This window comes from Salvelinus sp. IW2-2015, linkage group LG20, assembly GCF_002910315.2.
Source record: "Salvelinus sp. IW2-2015 linkage group LG20, ASM291031v2, whole genome shotgun sequence".
Taxonomy (NCBI): Eukaryota; Metazoa; Chordata; class Actinopteri; order Salmoniformes; family Salmonidae; genus Salvelinus; species Salvelinus sp. IW2-2015.
This window is the reverse complement of record NC_036860.1, coordinates 73,901,532-73,924,322: the sequence shown is the minus strand read 5'-3', so window position 1 is coordinate 73,924,322 and position 22,791 is coordinate 73,901,532. Positions and strand designations below refer to the sequence as shown.

At 42.5% G+C, this 22,791-nt stretch overlaps 1 protein-coding gene across 1 annotated transcript in view; it reads left to right on the top strand.

Moving 5' to 3' along the window:
- The first annotated feature begins 506 nt into the window (after window positions 1–506).
- The window catches only part of hs3st4 (heparan sulfate (glucosamine) 3-O-sulfotransferase 4), an 88,839-nt gene continuing 66,554 nt past the window's right edge, over window positions 507–22,791 (top strand). Inside the window, exon 1 of the mRNA XM_024010960.2 lies at window positions 507–1,306. Coding sequence (XP_023866728.1) covers window positions 687–1,306 — 620 coding nt within the window. The 5' untranslated portion in view covers window positions 507–686. The remainder of the gene's footprint in view (window positions 1,307–22,791) is intronic.

Genomic DNA, 22,791 nt, shown 5'->3' with positions numbered 1-22,791 from the left:
ACTAATATAATAGTGCTTCSGTGCGGGWGAGCTCACASAGTTGATGCGCACATCGTATCTACCAATCAACAGAAGGCATTAGGACWGCAAGCAACAWWCCTGGCCACTGAGAGAGCGSAGTCAATTAATATTTATGCAAAGGTTGTTCACTTTCTACWGCACAAAGTTAGCAGTGAGAGGACCAATGTGTGGCAGTTTTTTCACCCTTGTTGGGAAGAWCCACCGGATTTGTAATTGGCSGYCAGTGTATCGGGATGAAGACGTGCTTTGCACACTACTTCAAACACTTTGGCGTTCCCTTTTTTCTTTTTCCGTAAAATGCCAAGACTTCGTCCATCACAYTCTGCMCATTTCAAACCAGGCTGCTCATTTGGAAGGACGCCAGACCGCAGGCTTKCTAATCTGCAAATTCAGTSCAATAAAYGGTGACATTGRCTGTCAGCGTTGGAATAAGAAATCGATAGGCTACTCAAAAAAGGGAYGCGATATTCTTTCGGAATTTTAACGATCTATTTCCTGTRTCCTTATAACCATGCGAATTGGGGRTATGCTGGAGTGGTTCAGCTACTCACATTTTCAAATRGAGCWRWGCTSATAGTGACAGATTATTGTTGTTGAGTGTCCATGCAAGTATTGGGGTGGAAACATGTCTGGCCACTTCTTTGAGAGGATCACTGCTATCAGAGATGGCATTTTGGTCCAGCACTTCGGTTTTTACCTCTAAAGTGCCCAGGAAAATTTTATTCATGTTCACCCTCTCCCTTTCTGTCACCTACTTGTTCTATAGTTTGATGAGCTGTTACAACTCGTTACAGTTCCCCTTGCAAGAGAACTACGTGTACCAAGGGAGGCTGGTGACGGAGGAGACAACTTTCGTAACATTAAGGGAGAAACTTTATTCCACTTCACCCCAGGGCTATTTGGACGAGAAGCTGATAGAGGTGACTGCCGCCGCCGCTGAGAAAACGGTTGCAATTTCCACTGTCAAAGATAATGTGGAGACCGAACAAAGAACATTGGATTGGGTTAGGAATCAGGCAGCTCCGACTAAAACTGCCGCGGTGTATCAATCTCCCGCTCTGGAGAGGGAGCACCAGGAATTCAGCACCACGGACAACGAACTCAGGGTGAACTGCACCTCGGATTATGGGGTGAAAAAATTACCCCAAGCCATTATAATTGGGGTGAAGAAAGGAGGTACCAGGGCTCTGCTCGAAGCTTTGAGGGTCCATCCCGACATCAGAGCCGTTGGGAATGAGCCACATTTCTTCGACAGGAACTACGAGAAAGGGCTGGATTGGTACAGGTGCGCGCATCCACTCTCACTTAATAACCCTATCTGGTTCAGAGGTCTCGTTACCCCACATAACATAAACCATGTGTTGGTAGATAGTCTCGATTTGTTCATATTTAAAATGCACTAGATTACCTCTAATAATACTACTAATAATAAGTAGGCCTATACCACTATCAATGTCATTATTCATTATAATCATAATAATCATAATCATAATAAAAATAACAACTCTGCTTAAAAATTGCCTACCTATTAGATTGGATATCTGCCAAGTAATTCGGCTTAAAAATGTTTCTAAAATATCCCCCACTTGTTTTACATCCAACAATACAAAACAGTTGTTCAGTTAGCCTAATCATTCTATCTATTCCCGCTGCATCAAAATGAGAGCTAGACTGATCTGGATGATAAACTAAAATATTCACATCACTTAGAAACCACACCTAGGGAACAAAGTAACCTTTATATCTTGCTTCTGAAGTACAGTGAACCTAGTTTTACAWTAATATACAATGTTTTATCATAGTATGCATGTATATGAACATAGCATGCAGCAATAGCCAAACTATTCAGTCGATCAGGTGTTCATGCGAGTGCTTTCATTAGAACAATACTCAGATCCCACCTACAGTTGTGGTATTAACTTTCTATAGTGTTCAGAACTGTCCCTGTGCAACAGGCCTGGTTCCTTAGCAGTGTACTCTGGGTTTGGGATGTGATGTGGTACAGTATGACTACTAACTCGACATGTTCTGATAGTGTCACAAATATAGATAATCTTGCCTCATATCGACAAAATGTATTTCCAAGTGTATTTCCATCTGATAATAGCTAGTTCCCAACTATGGAATATTGAGTTTATTTAGCAAATGCTTTGTAATATCCACCGTTGCAGAAAAAAAGTCCCGTAGCTTGATAACAAAATGAAAACATTCTGCGCTCACCAAGATCCATATCTGATTCAGTGTATATTGGAGGAATTATGAAAAAGTGGTCATTTTAAAACGATTTAATCTGACACAGGGCTGAAACCAAATGCATGTAGCTAAAGGCCTATTTAAGTCCATCTATCTAAAAGCCATATGGCCAGGTTTTTTTCTGTATGACTGCATGGGGTTAGAGAGATCATCATTTTGATCAGCTAATCCAGATGTTTCTCTGCTGATCCTGAGTGTTGTGCCATCCATGTCTTCTCACATGCAATACATTCGAGGTAAAGATTCCCCCAGTCAGGTTCATCACCCAGTCATGCTTTTTCTTTGTTTTCCAACACTGCACATCTCATTGCCTCCTTTGTGATTTTTTCCCCTGTTTATTAAAAGATAAACAACCATGGCATTGAACCACGGTCTGTTTGAGGGTTTGTCCGTCCCTCCGTTTGACAGTGGCACTCACTCAATAAGGCGCCAGCATCTAGCAAGATGATGGTCTGACTAACCAGAGGAATGCTGGATTTCAAATGGACTCAGTGAACAGAGAATGAAAATGAAGCCAGCCAGTAGTACACAGAGTCCCTGACTCCATGCTTGTGCCCAGAGGGATCGAGGTGCTGTGCCTGTGAACCCAGTCTAGTACAGTGGCTYGGGGCTTTGGATATACAGGGGACCATCTGCCTCAACTCATTGCAGTGTGGATGGGAGCTATGCTCTCCTCTGTCCTCAGCTGTTGGCTGTTCATTTAGCCCGTGTTAATGTGAGACGTTTCATTACGCTTTTGGTGTCATGCTCATTAGACGACAAGATGACAGGCTTACATAAATAACACCAAAGTGTGCTTGTGTGTTTTAGTGCCCCTGAGCCAACCAAATCCCTTAAGCGCTCTTAACATTTATTTCTGCGTTTCGTCCTCTGAGTAATGTTAACCTCAGGATGACGTATGCAGAAATGTAACTATCGGGTAGCGGTGTTTTTTACACCCATGGGGACGATATAGCTATGTGGCTGTTCTGTCTGCCAAATTTGAACAGTGTTGTAGTGTGACAAGGGAAAAAAAGGTTACACTCAGAACTATGTGATCTGCCCACGTCCTGATGCTACAGACAAAGCATGTCATTTTTGTGGATTTTTTCTGTTTAAAGAAATATACTACATCACGTCTGTGTGCAGGCCTACTGTGTAGGCTTAGGCTGTGTGCCTAGTCCTATGACTGAAATCATGATCACGACCATTTAACGTTGGCTTCTGAGGTTGAGTCTGATAATGTCATCGCATGCACTGAATCAATTTGTTTGTGCAGCGGTGGCCAATTTCATACTTTTTGATGGCTTGGAGAGTTAGACACTGGCAGAGGATGAATGTGGTACCGTTGTAAAAGATTTAAAAGAAGCCAGTACAAATGCACAGCCTGAAGAGGTGTGCACTGAGAGAGCTATTCTGTGCTTGCCACAGTTATACGGTGCTCCAGAATCCCGGTATGCATACAGAATTCATCTGGTAGAAATGTCAAGTGAAAACATATTTTTATACCCCATCCGCTGGGCATATATTTCACAGGGAGTAAGTTAATCTTCTTGTTCATGAAATATGATGCAGCACCTTGGTGACATCTGTTTTACCCGGGTAACACAATGTTTAAAAGGCTTGTCGGGGAGGACCTTATGCCTTGTTAAACTCCTTTCCGCTTTTGAAGGGAAGCTACAGTCTTTAACCAGCAGGTCATTCTTTCTGTGTGTCAGATCATAATAGCTATACCATCATTAGAGGAATCACGCCGTTGCCTGGAAGCCTATCTCGGGTTTAAATAGGTGCTGCAAAACAGCAGACGATTCATTGAGCTGGTATTTAGGAACAACTCTATTGCTCGTGATACAATTGATTTCCCAGGAAGTTTATTTGGGTTGTACTACTATGCTGATCATATTGTGTGAGTTTTCAATGAGATGCATAGCTCTGAAGCGGCTCTGAGGTCTCCGAGCCCCTTATCATTGTGTTGGGAGAATGACACTTGGACCTTGTAAGCGATAAAAGCTGAGGCAATGTGACTGTAAATCTTTTGAGCTGTTTTGTACCTTTGCAACTCTATGGCCCTGTGTTGCACAATGTGACAAACAATAATGTTATATTACAGTGGTCCTTATAACGTGCAGCATGGTGTTCTGAATGTGCTCTCCTTCCCCAAGCTATTTCACCTCAGGCGGAGGTCTTGGTTGCTGCCTGCTGGCTTTTATATGAGGTGGCCTTTAAAAAAGATGCCAAAGAATCAGCCTTGCCATCACCAAGGACTTTCTCTCTTTGTGTGAGTTGTAATGCATTCTGATCAATAGGGACCTACACAGCTCAGAAGCCCACACAGTGCAGGCTCTACACTCTGCCAAGGCCTTGCAATGAAGTGCTCTCATTCTTTTATCTACTTTTTCATCGAGGCTCTGTTTCCCACTGAATGGTGGAAAAAGCTTGACGAAAGAATTTCCAGTTTACTGCTACTTCTTTTTCAGTAAATACGAAATGCTAGTAGTGTAGAGACCATGTCAGAGCACCATGTCTTTGCACTGCTGCAGGCCCRGGGGGACTCTGAGGAGAATAGCATGAATTCCAGCCCCAGCTTTATCCGCAMCCTTCMGTGTAGTAAGACAGRACCCTCTGACAGRAAGTGTGTGTCGGAGACAGCGATCTACTGCTGAGAGTAGCATCAGAGAGTCTAAATCCTGTGTTTATCCCTTGTTTACCSCTGCGCTCCCACCTCAGCATGCWGCTCCACGGCTCAGCTCCCTGAGTCTTGCCACCAGACTAGGGGTCCGTGACTCCAGTCAGCGGGGAGATGGGATGGAGGGAGGTGGGCCAGATCCCTGAGCAGCAGGCTGGATGCCATCCCCTCCATCTTCCAGCTGGGCCTGTGYTGCTGCTSCTGCAGCGCCTCCACRTCCTCCGCTCCTCCCCGGCAAGCCAGAATCTGTCTGTGCCTGATAAGATGGCGCCAAGGCTCGCAAGGACGCACCTCTGGGTACTGGGATGCCAACGCGGCAGTCGTGGAATTAAACTTTTTAATTAGCAGCATGCCCCAGTGCCTGTCAAGAGAGTGGACCGCTGCAGTCAGGTTGGTCTCAACATCCCCCCTCCCCTTTTCCACTTGATTAAACTCCCAAGCACCACAGAGCCCAGAGATTCCACCAGTGTCCTCAACAGAAACATATTTATTTCCCATTCAAATGCCTTTGACTGGATGCAGACATGGCACAGCGCTATGACACAGACGGTACCTTCCCACCAGAAAGCCTTTGTGTCATCTCTGTCTGGCTGTTAAACATGAGGAGAATAATCAGAACCTTCAGATTGCTGCACCACCAATTACTGTCAGTCTGGATAAATATGGATATTGGATCACACTTAAAAAGTCTAATGTAACTCACTCTGTAGCAAGTTCCTTCAACTATGAATGGCAGGTTTGTGTAGCCATTTACTCTTGTGTTTAATCACATGCACGATGCAGTTGAAGTCGGAAGTTTACATACACTCATTAAAACTCATTTTTCAACCACTCCACAAATTTCTTGTTAACAAACTATAGTTTTGGCAAGTCGGTTAGGACATCTACTTTTTGCATGATACAAGTAATTTTTCAAAAAATTGTTTACAGACAGATTATTTCACTTATAATTCACTGTATCACAATTCCAGTGGGTCAGAAGTTTACATACACTAATTTGATTGTGCTTTTAAACAGCTTGGAAAATTGCAGAAAATGATGTTGTGGCTTTAGAAGCTTCTAATAGGCTTATTGACATAATTTGAGTCAATTGGAGGTGTACCTGTGGATTTATTTCAAGACCTACCTTCAAACTCAGTGCCTCTTTGCTTGACATCATGGGAAAATCAAAAGAAATCAGCCAAGATCTCATTAAAAAAATTGTAGACCTCCACAAGTCTGGTTCATCCTTGGGAGCAATGACGGTACCACATCCCAGAACAACAGCAAAGGACCTTGAAGATGCTGGAGGAAACAAGTACAAAAGTATCTATATCCACAGTAAAACGAGTCCTATATCGACATAACCTGAAAGGCCGCTCAGCAAGGAAGAAACCACTGCTCCAAAACCGCCATGAAAAAGCCAGACTAGGGTTTGCAACTGCACATGGGGACAAAGATTGTACTTTTTGGAGAAATATCCTCTGGTCTGATGAAACAAAAATAGAACTGTTTGGCCATAATGACCATCGTTATGTTTGGAGGAGAAAGGGGGAGGCTTGCAAGCCGAAGAACACCATCCCAACCATGAAGCATGGGGGTGGCAGCATCATGTTGTGGGGGTGCTTTGCTGCAGGAGGGACTGGTGCACTTCACAAAATAGATGGCATCATGAGGCAGGAAAATTATGTGGATAAATTGAAGCAACATCTCAAGACATCAGTCAGGAAGTTAAAGCTTGGTGTCGCAAATGGGTCTTCCAAAAAAACAATGACCCAAAGCATACTTCCAAAGTTGTGGCAAAATGGCTTAAGGACAGCAAAGACCTCGATCCTATTGAAAATGTGTGGGCAGAACTGAAAAAGCCTGTGTGAACAAGGAGGCCTACAAACCTGACTCAGTTACACCAGCTCTGTCAGGTGGAATGGGACAGAATTCACCCAACTTATTGTGGAAAGCTTGTGGAAGGCTACTCGAAACATTTGACCCAAGTTAAACAATTTAAAGGCAATGCTACCAAATACTATTTTAGTGTATGTAAACTTCTGACCCACTGGGAATGCGATGAAGAAATAAAAGCTGAAATAAATAATTCTCTCAACTATTATTCTGACATTTCACATTCTTAAAATAAAGTGGTGATCCTAACTGACCTAAAACAGGGCATTTTTACTCAGATTAAATGTCAGGAATTGTGAAAAACTGAGTTTAAATGTATTTGGCTAAGGTGTATGTAAACTTCCGACTTCAACTGTACCTGTTACAAGGTAGCTAGCTAAATGTCTACTAGCTAGATATTTAGGTGTGAATAGCTATCTCATGTGTATGTGTCTCTACAGCGGAACTGTGGGATCAATTCACAACACTTTATCTTTCCAGTTCAACCATATCAGCAGGTATTATCAAAGTAAGTTTAGTCATGAACACCATCCACACAGAATTGCACTGCCTGGGATTTTTTTKTTTTTTGCGATGGAATCAGTGTTTTCTGTTGGGAGAATGTGGATTGAATTTATTTTGTGTTACTCTAGGGTCAGCCTTGGGGAGTTATCTTAGTCTATTTCTATTGTGACACTAGAATTATGAAAGAAGTAACACTGCTGCATCCTTTGTGGCTTAGAGAGAGAACAAATCACTCTGGCAGTGGGTAAGTTCAGACAATTTCATTCTACCCCAGCTTCTTCTTGCTATTCACATGCAATACCTTACCCTCTCTCTTCGACATTCATTTCCTATTCCGTGTCATGGACAAAGCTACACCCAAACACCTAAAGTGATCATTCTCCAATTCCAGTAAAGTTGACTTTACTTGAGTTTAGAATTTAATTTGCTGATTCAATTTGCCAACACAATGAATTGGCATTGGGGCATGGTTGCCATCAAGGCTCGGCCTCCCTTTAGGTTTGTGTCTGTCAAAATAGAACTGGATGGAATTCTTCCTTGCGTTCTTTTCCATTCCATCGSCAATGGGAAAACAGGGAATTCTTAGACCCCTATTTCAGTTCCATGTCATAGATGGATTGCCTGAAAATGACAGCCCCAGTCTCGCCTGTTAAATGATTTATTTTGGACCAAAAATAAAGTATAAGCACAAGTCATTTTAAGCTTGAAAGGATTCCTATCTCCCAGGGATTATTTACTTGCCGCAGAATTGCCGTGATGTGCTTCTAGTCAGAAGGAACAATGATTCCATTCGGCAAGAATGCTGCTTTACAGCCATCTTTAAACCTCTCTGAATAAGACTTCCTTTTGGGACAAATAAGCATGTCAATCATACTTGTCAAGATTCCAATTTTCCTTTCGCCTCTCCTGGAGCACTTGGTGCTGTGCATACATGCCCCTTATCGGTTGTGAGTGATGCAGTCTCATGACACAAACCCAAAAGCAAGCTGATGCATTGGTTCAGTCAGAGCAGGGTTCTCTCTGACAGGGCTGGCCATGGAGCCATGGAGCCAAGACGTCACGCAAGGGCTGTTGGGAGCATGTTTCAAATATGTGGCCGTGACCTGACATGTACTCCAGGAGTGTGTTAAGCTGAGGGATGTGGGGAGAGTGGAAATCATAACTTCTCCCTCCATGCTCCACCAGTAGCATTATTCCGCCTGCATGCCCATGACATGTTACACACAGAGCTTATTCATAGGAAATACATCAGCTTGGCCATATCAAGATGTAGGAATTACCTTGAGATATAGTCTGGGATGACATGGAAAGCAATTGTCTTTTTTTTTCTTTCAAGGACTCGCCAAAGAACAGAGCAGAATGAAAAGGCAGTTCTAGCTATAGAAATATCCTGTGAGCTCACATGCACCTCGCGCCACTGACGCCATCCACAGCTCACAACAATCTTGACAGGCTTAATTCAATTATGGCAGTGCGATGTGCTGAGACTCCGGAGGTGTGAGCTAATTCCTCTGTTTACACCCCTGAGTCACTGTCACAAACAAAGACAAACACATTCATTGGCTTCCAGGAGCTTGTTTTCTGCGATTGCCCCATTGCCTTTGAAGTTTCTCATCGCTTTATGTTGTTTATTTATTCCTGCTCTTTCTTTGCCTGAAATCACCATGGGGTATTCCGCGAGAATATTTTAGCACAGTGTGAAACAATGAAGGAGCTGAGTATTAAGACGTGTAAACTACGCACAACACAGTCCTTACATTGAGATGGTATTCTGATTCAGAGGGGATGGGTTAAATGGGGAAGACACATTTCAGTTGAATGCATTCAGTTGTACAACTGACTAGGTTTCCCCCTTTCCCTTTCTGTGTCGATTGGGCTTTTCAAGTAGGAAATCTTCATTGGGAGTTGTGTTTATAGAAACCCTTTTATAAGTATTTAGGTTTTCGACTTTCAACCATCTGTATCAAGAACACTTTATTAATCAGACCTCCACCATGAGAATGCTGTCCTCTATTCTCTGTGTAGGCTGGTGGAAGTGATTTTTATATAGAGGCTGTGGCATTGTGCCAAGCTCCTTTGAGACTTGTACTAAGCCGATGAAATGCAAAAGGGTGCTTTTAGGGATTATGCTAAATACTAATTGGTGTATAAGAAGGTGATTGTTTTTCCTGGATAATTTGGATTATTGGGTTTAGAGATTTTGTTGCAAGTTAACAKGCTCTTCCTGTTTTAATGGGCCATTAGCTCCTCCCAACCATGTGAAGCCAACTCTTAGCTAATGTGGCTGATACTTGTTCTTTGTGCCTGTAACATGCTCAGCCACACACGTGTGCAGGGCGACACAACGAGGAAATGTGTTTCAGTGAAATCATGTTAAAGATGCTTGTGTGTTTAAAAGAAAAGTTACATATCCCATAATCCTCTATGTATGGGGGTAAGTACAAAGGGGTACACAGTCAGACATCACAGGTACAATCACGTTTCCCCATGGTCTKGTTTTTCTGTTGAATGTCAGGATTTAGCTATGAAGCTTTTTTATTGTTCCAAAAAAAGATAGATGCCAAACTGTAGTTACAGTATATTCACAAGATATGTTTCAGAGCAGGATGAAAAGATAGGAGTGAAAAGATGCCAACCCATACCCAGGGCTATAGCAGGATTAGACTCTCTTTTTGTCTGAGGTTTACCTTTAGATATGTGAGCTACACTTGGTTATTCATCCCATTCATTTTCAGTATGCCTGGGATGACTCTGCTCACGGTCGCCTTCCACTCCCATCGACCTCCAGTTTGTTTCACATCTGCACGACTCGAGGAGGGAGAATGTTAAGTATGAATTGATTTTTAAATAAGCATACATTTACCTTCAGACACCTGCGGAACATATTGGGCTCGTTCTGTATTGCAAAACAGGCTATTTTAATTGATCTTTGTGATGAACATTGAGGACGGACCACCCTGTCTTTGGAGTCAAGGTGACTTTGGCATCACAATCCTATACCGAGTCCCTTGTTTTTTTTCATAATGGGACAACTTACCATGAAAGCGCATCTGGGCAGGGGTGAGAAGGTAACAGTGCTGTAACTAATGGRTTTATTTTATTTAATTTACTGGCTGTGGCCCCCAGATCATTGGAGGCATGCTGGCCACAGTGAGATTTGAGGTTGCAGTGGGAAAGAGAGAAAGATTAACCCTCTTTTCAAAAGGGCAAATTTCACTCATGTCATGCTGGATTTTCTTGCCGAGATAGCAGGCCAGTATAAATCTGCAGAACTAAATGAATACAGGTTTGCGGTGAAATGGGCCTCTCAAGCTTATTTCGTACAAGCCACCTAATCAACGTCACGCTGGGGCATCGGTCATAAATGAAAGCTTTGTCAACATGGCCTCAGATGGATGCAAGGGAGCATTTGCAATAACAATTGCTTCTTGATTCGAAACGTTGACGTGCCAACGGAAGGTCAATTGGGCATATCTAACCCGACTGAAGTTTATTTGGGGGAATAGTTGTGAGGGCTAGTATTTTCCTAATGATTAAAGGTATATAATTCTGTAGAACAGCTTGGTAGGGTTGTTGCTGTCATCATTAACACCGGCTTTTAGCTAAATATTATCTTTGATGCCATTGTTGTAGTCACATGTCTCTCCGTATCTGTTTCTGGCCACATTGTCTCCAATTAACAGTCTCACAATTTTCTGATGCAATCAGTGGAATATAAATGAAGCAATCCCAGCAGCCTCTGGCTCTGCGTCGTCTCAGCCTCACGCTGAATCACTCGCTGTTAGATCTGTGCTGTAATAAACCCACTTTTTACAGGGCTAAACACGTACTCTCTGCACCTTGGGTAAACTCAACAAACGCTTCAGGGTTTCAAAATTAATGTTGCATAATAATTAGTTAACCAACAGTGCGATGCAAGAGGAAGGAATTTTACACCTTGTGTTTAATAACAGATAGTTACATTTGCCTTGCTACTAATGTTGCATGTGTTTCTTCATGCTATTTAATAGTTGGGACTCACTTAGCTGGCTCCTTCCCTCCACACAGATGGATCTGCACAAACACACCCATTTTATGTTTTTCCTTTCAGTAGATTTTTGGTTTGTGGTGGCAAGACAGTGTAAAACACTGAAACGTGCCTACAAACCACTGATGGTTGCTCACGGCGGAATCCGATCAAAACAAAGATGCTGTGTTTGGTTAGTTCACTCAGTCAGCCATTGGCTGCTTGATGCGTCGGTCTGCATTCTAGTGGATGTTATTGAAGTACATTTTTAGAACTGAGGCATTTTCTCTTATAGGCTACTCCAGGTGTAATATGATCACTCTCCCTCTCACCTGTCTGTTGGGCTAACCCAACTCTAAAGCTGTGAGAGGGGTGTCACGCCCTGACCTTAGAGAGCCTTTTTATTTCTCTATGTGGTTAGGTCAGGGTGTGATTTGGGTGGGCATTCTAGTTTTTCTATTACTTTGTTGGCCGGGTATGGTTCCCAATCAGAGGCAGCTGTCTATCGTTGTCTCTGATTGGGGATCATACTTAGGCAGCCTTTTTTCCACCTTTAGTTTGTGGGATCTTGTTTTTGTACTGTTGCTTTCCAGCCCTACAGAACTGTGCGTTTCATTTTGTATTTGTTGTTTTTTCGGTGTCATCAAATAAAAGTAAGATGTACGTCTACCATGCTGCACCTTGGTCCAATCCTTCTATCAACGAATGTGACAAGGTGTGTGTTGTTGTGTGTTCGAGACGAGTGAATGTCCAAAGTCAAACCAAAAAGGCGATAGACATCCCACGGTACCACCCATAGATGAAGAGACTAACACTCTTAAAAGCCTAGTGCAGTCAAAAGTGTGATTTTTCTGTGTTTTATATATATTTCCACACTATGAGTGACTTAAAAAGAAAAAAAGATTAGTCTTAAAATTATAACTGATTATTTTCCCATTCATGAGATATAGACAGTTGTTTGCATTATCTCTTGTTTTTTTAGCTTTTTTGTGCGCTTTACTATAAATATTGTGAAGCGGAAAAGGTCTTTGTAGATCTCATTAATTGTTCCATACAGTATGGCATTTGGTTAAACTTGAATGATAATTGCATTAGTTCCCCAATTGTCTTCATTCTACTACGTTCTAGTTATCCGTATTCAAGTGTTTCATCATCAGTGCATGATGGCATTGGGCATTTTTAGTTGTTGTAATGTAACAGCTTCATTGGACTACTGCTCTCACCGGGAGCCTTCACACTCAGATTAGCCACACCTTGTCTCTAAATTGTTCTGACAGGTGATTTGCCAATAGTCTTTTGATGAGTTGTTCACATTCTGATATAGCAAAGTTCCTGTACATAATAATTCCACCGTAAACGCGATTCACAATTCAATCATAGATGTCTTTGCTTGACTGAGTGCACCAGTTTATTTGTAAATGTCTCAACTTTTTGGTAAAATCGCCTTAGATACGGTTGAAATACTGGATGCTGCTTCTTGCTCCCAAACCAGTCCACTCAGGCCACCGTCAGACTGCAATGTAGGTTGAGTTTAGGTTATTGTAGTGTAAGTCAAAATGATCTGTCCCCCGTATCCTCACGAGTTTGAACAGGAAAAGAGAAGGTAGGTAATGTAACTTTTTCATATTGCGACAGCGTCTTCAGAAAGGCATTCGAAGACTAGCCCTAGTAATACAGGAGTATGGTAATGAATATCAGTGAAAAACACTATAGTGTTCAGACAAGCCTTGACATTGAAAGGGCATGCCCCCCAACTCAAATAAATGGTGCCCCACAGAGCCAGACATGGCCCTGGCATTCCCCGATTTTAGTTCCTTTTGTTTCACGAGTCAAGGGCCTTTTTCTACCATACTTGTCCATTATCTGAGTCTGAAAGACACAGCAAAGTCCACCACATGGTCTGTCAATTTGTGAAACTCACTAGAGCAGTCCTGGTGTGATAATGAATGTAATTTCTTTCCTCCTATGGCACAGACCCAATTATTTAAAAAGCAGTCAGGCCTGTGGACCTGTGCATGTGGAGAAGTGTAAGATACACCAAATAGTCATCTTCACCCACTCCTAGATGAAAATAATTGTCAATGATAATGTATTTCTTTATTATAAGGAAAGTAAATGTTTTAATACAGAAAAATGTTCCAATAGAGCTTCAATAAGGACAGGAATATTTCCTAATAATGTCATGTGGCTAGGAAAACTCCTGGCCCCAGCATCAACCATGCATTTCTTAACATTCTACAATGCTGCCCGCTGTGCTGGTTCATCAATTTGGCTTGCACCCGACCAGAACTGACAACCCACTGGATTGACTGACTGTCACCAAGGCACCCCCTATAAAACCATATCAGCCCAGCCTGAGGTTGTGATCCCAGCCTGAATTTGTGTCTGGCTGGGGCATGTTTGTTTTGGAGAGAGCACTCTGCCTTCCTTGGCTGTCCTCTTTATTGCAGCGGCCCCTAATAGCTTGATTTAATGCACTCTCAGAGGTCAGATATTGCGCTGGCAGCCACAGACCACTTCCTTCCTCACTGCCCCATTAATAGCAGCAAACAAATCAGAGATGCACTGTAAATTCTCTCCCTGGCATATTGGAGCTGTTTGGATGGGAGACGTGGACAGATTTATTATGGGGAAGAAGGATATCTCTAGAAAAGACTAGCCAGGTTTTTTCCCCCTCTCTCTCCAAAACATGGGCTGTGTGAACACTAATTAAATGTATTATTCCCAGTAGGATAGTTTAGCTAGTGTTCCGTCACATATCTTCTGATCCTTATGGTATGTCTGTGCAAGATAAGTACTGTATGTAGAGTCATGTGCAGGGTCACACATCAACTTCTTCAGTGACCTCATAAAGGCTTGTAGTAAAGCCTGTTTATCCTGACCTGCTGCTTTTCACAGGACTACTTCCTCCAAACAAGAAGCTCAATCTCAAGTGGTTTCTTTCGTCAGTGAGGTTCGATAATTGTGCCTTGTAAAAAGACTAGATGTGTACAGTGACAGTCAGAAGCATATCAGTCCAGAATCTTTGACATTGTGCATCTTGGCTTTGGAGAGTCATGTGTTGTGTTCAGGGACTATCACCTAAATATACACTACCGGTCAAAAGTTTTAGAGCACCTACTCAATCAAGAGTTTTTCTTTATTTTTACTATTTTCTACATTGTGGAATTACAGTGAAGACATCAAAACAATGAAACAACACATGGAATCATGTAAACTCAGCTAAACAGCTGATCTCCCGGGTGGCGCAGTGGTCTAGGGCACTGCATCGCAGTGCTAGCTGCGCCACCAGAGTCTCTGGGTTCGCGCCCAGGCTGGGCTGGGTTCGAGCCCAGGCTCTGTCGCAGCCGGCCGCAACCGGGAGATCCGTGGGGCGAAGCACAATTGGCATAGCGTCGTCCGGGTTAGGGAGGGTTTGGCCGGTAGGGATATCCTTGTCTCAGTATGTAAAAATGTAATAAAATGTATGCACTCTACTGTAAGTCGCTCTGGATAAGAGCGTCTGCTAAATGACTAAAATGTAAAATGTAAATGTAAACAGAAATGCCCCCTTTTCAGGACCCTGTCTTTCAAAGATAATTCGTAAAAATCCAAATAACTTCACAGATCTTCATTGTAAAGGGTTTAAACACTGTTTCCCATGCTTGTTCAATGAACCATAAACAATTAATGAACATGCACCTGTGGAACGGTCGTGAAGTAGGCAATTAAGGTCACAGTTATGAAAACTTAGGACCCTAAAGAGGCCTTTCTAATGACTCTGAAAAACACCAAAAGAAAGATGCCCAGGGTCCCTGCTCATCTGCGTGAACGTGCCATGCTGCAAGGAGGCATGAGGACTGCAGATGTGGCCAGGGCAATAAATTGCAATGTCCGTACTGTGAGAAGCCTAAGACAGCGCTACAGGACAGACGGCTGATCGTCCTCGCAGTGACAGACCACGTGTAACAACACCTGCACAGGAGCGGTACATCCGAACATCACACCTGCGGGACAGGTACAGGATGGCAACAACAACTGCCCGAGTTACACCAGGAACGCACAATCCCTCCATCAGTGCTCAGACTGTCCGCAATAGGCTGAGAGAGGCTGGACTGAGGGCTTGTAGGCCTGTTGTAAGGCAGGTCCTCACCAGACATCACCGACAACAACGTTGCCTATGGGCACAAACCCACCGTCGCTGGACCAGACAAGACTGGAAAAAAGTGCTCTTCACTGACGAGTCGCAGTTTTGTCTCACCAGGGGTGATGGTCGGATTTGCGTTTATCGTCGAAGGAATGAGTGTTACACCGAGGCCTGTATTCTGGAGCGGGATCGATTTGGAGGTGGAGGGTTCGTCATGGTCTGGGGTGGTGTGTCACAGCATCATCGGACTGAGCTTGTTGTCATTGCAGGCAATCTCAATGCTGTGCATTACAGGGAATGCATACATCCTTCTGCCTCATGTGGTACCCTTCCTGCAGGCTCATCCTGACATGACTCCGCAGCATGACAATGCCACCAGCCATACTGCTTGTTCTGTGCGTGATTTCCTGCAAGACAGGAATGTCAATGTTCTGCCATGGCCAGCGAAGAGCCCGGATCTCAATCCCATTAAGCATGTCTGGAACCTGTTAGATTGGAGTGTGAGGGCTAGGGCCATTCCCCCCAGAAATGTCTGGGAACTTGCAGGTGCCTTGGTGGAAGAGTGGGGTAACATCTAACAGCCTGAACTGGCAAATCTGGTGCAGTCCATGAGGAGGAGATGCACTGCAGTACTTAATGCAGCTGGTGTCCACACCAGATACTGACTGTTGTTTTTGATTTTGATCCCCCCTTCGTTCAGGGACACATTATTCCATTTCTGTTAGTCACATGTCTGTAGAACTTGTTCAGTTTATGTCTGTTGTTGAATCTTGTTATGTTCATACAAATATTTACACGTTAAGTTTGCTGAAAATTAACGCAGTTGACAGTGAGAGGACGTTTCTTTTTTTGCAGAGTTTAGTAGCCAAAAAAGTATTAAACAAATCAAAATATATTTGAGATTTGAGATTATTCAAATAGCCACCCTTTGCCTTGACAGCTTTGGACACTATTGGCATTCTCTTAACCAGCATTATGAGGTAGTCACCTGGAATGCATTTAAATTAACAGGTGTGCCTTAAGTTCATTTGTGCGTTTGAGCCAGTCAGTTGTTGTGACAAGGTAGGGGTGGTATACAGAAGATAGCCCTATTTGGTAAAAGACCAAGTCCATATTATGGCAAGATTAGCTCAAATAAGCAAAGGGAAACGACAGTCCATCTTTACTTTAAGAGATGAAGGTCAGTCAAGAACTTTGAAAGTTTCTTCAAGTGCAGTCACAAAAAACATCAACCGCTATAGTGAAACTGGCTCTCATGAGGACCGCACACAGGAATGGAAGACCCACAGTTACCTCTGCAGCAGAGGATAAGTTCATTAGAGTTACCAGCCTCAGAAATTGCAGCCCAAATAAATGCTTCACAGAGTTCAATTAACAGACACATCTCAACATCGACTGTTCAGAGGAGTCTGTGTGAATCAGGCCTTCATGGTCAAATTGCTGCAAAGAAACCACTACTAAAGGACACCAATAAGAAGAAGAGACTTGCTTGGGCCATGAAACACGAGCAATGAACATTAGACCAGTGGAAAGCCCAAATTAGACATTTTTGGTTCCAACCACCGTGTCTTTGTGAGATGTGGTGTGGGTGTATGGATGATCTCCGCATGTGTATTTCGCACCGTAAAGCATGGAGGAGGAAGTATTATGGTGTGGGGGTGCTTTGCTGGTGACTTTGTCAGTGATTTATTTAGAATTCAAGGCACACTTAACCAGCATGGCTACCACAACATTCTGCAGCAATACACTATCCCATCTGGTTTGCCCTTAGTGGGACTATAATTTGGTTTTCGACAGGACAATAACCAAACACACCTCCAGGCTGTGTAAGGGCTATTTTACCAAGAAGGAGTGTGATGGAGTGCTGCATCAGATGACCTGGCCTCCACAATACTCCGACCTCAACCAAATTGAGATGGTTTGGAATGAGTCGGACCGCAGAGGGAACGAAAAGCAGCCAACAAGTGCTCAGCATATGTAGGAACTCCTTCAAGACTGTTGTAAAAGCATTCCAGGTGAAGCTGGTTGAGAGAATGCCAAGTGTGCAAAGCTGTCATCAAGGCAAAGGGTGGCTACTTTGAAGAGTCTAAAATATATTTTGATTTGTTTAACACTTTTTTTGTGTTATTTCATTGTTTTGATGTCATCACTATTATTCTACAATGTAGAAAATAGTAAAAATAAAGAAAAACCCTCGAATGAGTAGGTGTTCTGAAACTTTATACCGGTAGTGTATACCCGATATGAAGCCGTCACAACCATACAGGAAAACGAAGCTTGTAAATTGGAAATAACCTATTCTCAGACAGCCCTTTCCTTCCCATCACATCTCGGCTTTGCAGCAGTATGATGAAAGATTTCCTTTCATCAAATGATGCGTATTTGGTCAGACAGGATAATTATTATTCTTGTCAGCATGTGTTTATCTTGATGTAGCCCTCAATAATCAACTAGATCCAACAAGCACATTTCATTCAGGTGCCACTGGAGTCAAAGCCCTTGCATTTCTAAGGAGCACTGCACAACATCATTTTCAACAATAGTGGTAAAATGAGTTCCTTACACAATGTTAAACATTTTACTTATATTTCACGCTGTAAATATAGCACAAGGGTGTATATATCAGAGCCTTCATTATTCAATATTTGTATTGTCATGACTACAGCATTTGAGAATCATCAACTATGTTTCCTAGGATAAATGGAACAAAGTCCAACATGTGGTTTTCACATGTTTGATGGGTTTAATACCGTTCCATTTATTCCATTCCAGTCATTACAATGAGCCCGTCCTCCTATAGCTCCTCCATCCAGCCTGCTCTGATCCCAGGGTGCATTTACTGTAAAGGCTGTTTTTGAAGCGTTTCTCAGAGGCCTTTCATAACCAACCTTCCCTGTAGATGTTACACGAGCACAGCTGCTTTGAAAAAATGACCCATAAACTTTTTTTTTTATATATAGTTATGGGGAATTGGCCACTACACTTGCCAACAATCACTTAGAGAGACATGGAAAAGCTACATAACTGTTAACCCTTCTGTAGCTTATCTTTAAAGACCTTCATTATGGGTTAGAGCCATATACTTAGAGTTTTATAAAATGTATGAAACCATTGATCGTAAATGAATCATGTTGTGGTGTATAAACCCGGGACGGTAGTGATTTTTAGGCAGAAAGAGCTCCAGTAATGCTGAATCACTGAGGCAGATGTCTGTATTTAGACAGGACAGGTAGCATATTTGAGCAACAGATACTCTAGGGAGTAAAAACCTTTCAGCAAGCTCTCTGTTAGAGCTTGTGATTTACAGTGTTTCTGACAATTACAAAACTTGCCTTGGAAATGCACAGTCCTCTTCTTATACCCTTCTCCATATTGTTTATACACCAATCTCCCACTGCATTCTCACCTTCACTTTCCTTATGAAGCATAAACTGCCTGGGGCTACTCTCATGCAACAATGGTTCACACTGTCCATAACACAGAAAAGCATTCACCTTACTCACAGGAGACCATGACTATTTCAACAGTATAGACCTCTTGTCACAAAAGAGCAGGAGCGAGGGAGGACGGTATTGTGTGCAATTGAAAAGTAGAGATTTTGCCCATCCCTGTATCACTTGATTATGTTGTGGAGAAAGAGAACTTCACAAGGAGTGGAATATCAATTTTCTCTCCTGTTCTAAAAATGGCAGTAATCAAAGACTTGGTATTAATTACACACATAAACAAAGCAGCCTTTTTAATGGTGATCAACATCAAAGGTAGTGGCGGACTCAACAAAAAAATAGTCCTTGGAGAATTGTGTGTGTGCGTGCGTGCATTATGTTTTGTGTCAGCCTGTCAGTCTGTCTGTGTGTTTTTGTTTGTGCTGAATGAGAATATTTTCAATGTGGAAAGTCTATGATGATTCATACTTTGCTCAAGGAAAAAGGCAACATGTTGGTCTGCCCCACTAAATAACCAACATCATTATGAATTCTATTTCTCTCCCCTCGCTATTAAAAATGAACAGGCCCRCTATGGCTGCAAAACTTGGCAGCAGGGACTTGGTCTTGATTTGCGGGGGAACCAATAAAACGGCTTGGCGGGGGCGGCCATTCTCTCAGATGTTAAGACATATGAATTATGCATAAACCAGCTGTTCCAATATTTATCACTATGTGTGAATATTCTTTAATGCATATGGGGGAAGCCAAAGTCATTATATCTGTTACATATTTAGGCATACATTTGGTTGATGGAYGCTAAAGGATGAAATATGAGGGCATTAAGAATTGCACTTCATGCAAATCCTTAAATACGGTTTGCAGTGTTCGGTATTGTGCTAGCATAACAATATCCCAATAAACTGTTCTCAGCTGCTCAATGGTAAGTGATCTCATTATTTAGAATTGGGCTTTATAGTCAACAGMAAGGAATTTTGAGGCAACCAGGAGAGTGAAAGGATCTCATGTTTCCTTTCTTTTTTTTAACACCCAATCTAAATTATGCACCATAGCATTGTTTATGCGTCAAACCAGGCCTCGTTCCAGAATCATCACAAAGAAGCTCAGTATTAATTGGCAACAACAGAATGGAGACACAGCAAACAGACACCTTTCTCACTCGGTCCACGATGGAAATCATATTCAGTATGGGAAAAGCAGAGCCAGCTGTCTTTTAAGTTTCATCCCCTCAGTTCTAATGCCAAATTCAGTTGAGYTGTGCAGTGTTTAACCTCTCCACCTCCGGATCCCCAAGGCTCCGAAAGGAATATCCTGACTAAAATGAATGCAGGTGTAGACGGCGATTGGGGAGGTGAATGAGGGATTGTGAATAACACTGAGATAATTGGGGTCTGCTGCAGCTCTCTTCCCCCCTCTCAGATCCAGGGACAGCCAATGGAAGGGGAGACAGGGGAGAGAAGAGGTCAACAAGACTTATTCAGCAGTGGAACACATTTGAGGTGGGCATACACACACCCTCTACTTCCTTGTACTCTCATAGTGGCCCCTTTTAGTACACAAGGAGTGAGTTAGGTAGATAGATTGTTTGCATCTCATCTATATTGAGAGTTACTCCTCTGCGGTGCTATCAGCGGCCCCAGTGAAGAGTGCTGACCATGCTTGAGGGGGAATGGGGGGAGTGGCTAAGTGGTGCACCTTGGCGAGGGCTGGGTTTACCCACGAGACACTCACAACACTGACACATGCGTTCACTTTGGCTAATAAATCATTGAAGGTCTGATGTGCACCGATGGGAATGCAGTGTCAGTTTTGATACTTGATTAGCATTTCTGTCACTTCGCTTTATGCTTAACATAACTCCAGCTGTGCAACCAATTCCCACTGCCCATCGGCATGACAATGGCGAGCCATTCCTCAAAGTGACAGGCCGTCATGACAACATGTCMACTAAAGGGGAATTGCACTGAACGTCCAGAACACACATGCAAAAAAAATGTTTTTCCTTCGAGACATTACACATCTCGAGTGTCACAGTATCAGACTGTGTTGGTATCTGTGTGTAGAACACTGCCAACGGATTGGGGAGTCATGATAACTGCACAACATGTATACAGATTTATGGTTTACTAGGTCCTTTACTGTAGTTTAGTTCCATACTGTGAATGCTCACTCACACTCGTATTGGACGGAGAAGCTGATGCCGTGTCACACACAACTCACCAGTACTAAAATCTCTGACTACCGGTGGAAAACATGGATATAAACTTTATATGAGTGTGGCTTATTAATTTATCAGTCCCAGTTGTAAAGCCTACTCTACTGGAAACTTCTCCGCTCAGGGATGGATCTGCAGAGCACAGGCCAAGTAGCATGTCATCCTTGTTTGATTGCTACTGTTTTAATGGTGATCATGACTCTGCTCATTAAAAATGTCATTGTCTATTATTATCTCATTAGATTGATTTAGATTCAGTGTGGAAGATCAGACTTTGACTCTGACCTTGGGCGCCCACCTTGCTCTGGTCTGTGGCAGTTGCTTAGTCTAGGTCCTAACACACACTCTTAGTATGGTAATGAGAGATGTTAATATCCCCTGCCTGACTTCCTGGTTCACCATTGGTATGTTGAAATCTGTCAGTCGGCTGCATCATTTCTGATAGCCCCCAGTCAGTCTGCTCTGACCGTTCCCTGTCAACTAGGAGATAGTTGCGTTGCTCTTTAAAATCAGGCTGGCTAGAAATAGATGATTATACTTAAATGTATTACTGTGGACTTTACAGGACAATGTTACATTTAATTTAATCAAGCTCTTTTGATTTTATGGTTCACTGCCGTWTTGGTGATATAATTCAACTTGAAACAATAAAAAGATTGTTTAACAATAAATTGCATAACTCTTGGAATTGTTAAATACACTTCTACTACACAGTAAATAAAAATGAAACAATAACTGAAGCATCATTTTCCATCTCTGCACAGATGAGTAGCGTCAAAAAAATTGAAATACTCTGAAAAATAGTTGTTACATAACAGCCTAATGTAATTGTGACTTTTTACATGGTTGTGTTTGTTTTATTACTGAGTGTCTTTAACAATGTATAACAAGGCCAAGCTGTTCTCTGTGGGTTTGGTGGGTACTCTCTGATTCTCTTCCAGAGCATGACCATAGTATCTATCCACTGTGGGGCCTGACCCKTGCTTGAAGGCGCATGGCCTACATTGTACTGAATATAGTAAGTCCTCTTTGTCTTCTCCTCAGAGGGCCTCTGATTCTAGAACATAAAGGAATAAAGAAACGCATGGGTTAGAGAAAGAAAATACACTCTAGGGTATGTTGCCATTCCTCGGCTGGTTTTGCCTGTCCATTATGATTCAATTTCACCATGTCTTTATGCTGTGGAAATGGAAATAGCTAGCTACAAAGCATTACGCGTTATGCTATTAACATTCAGCTGTGTGCATATCTTGGGAAAAGCATTGTGYTCCACTTTCAGATAAGATATTGGAGATAGCTTGACAGWACGATACTTAGCTTTCAGAAGTCATTTCGCCCTTCAAATGACAACAGACCTGAAGTCATTACATTCTTCCTGTATCCTCTATCCACTATGAAGGTCTGGACTGGAGAGCAGATCATGGTTAGCATCAGCAACAGAACGATGATGARAGCCTTTCTAAAACTTGTGTGACCTGACTAACCTGCACAATGACTTTGACTAATTAGATGTCATGGAGCGTGGTGCGCTGGTTCAGAATGCTAAGCCTGCAAATTAATATTCCATCATGTTGTGCTTAACAAGATAATTAAATGCTAATATACGCTAACAAGCAACTCTGTTTGTATAATTGGTGCTRGTGGCATTGTGCTGTATGTGGAAATKAKTTGRATGGA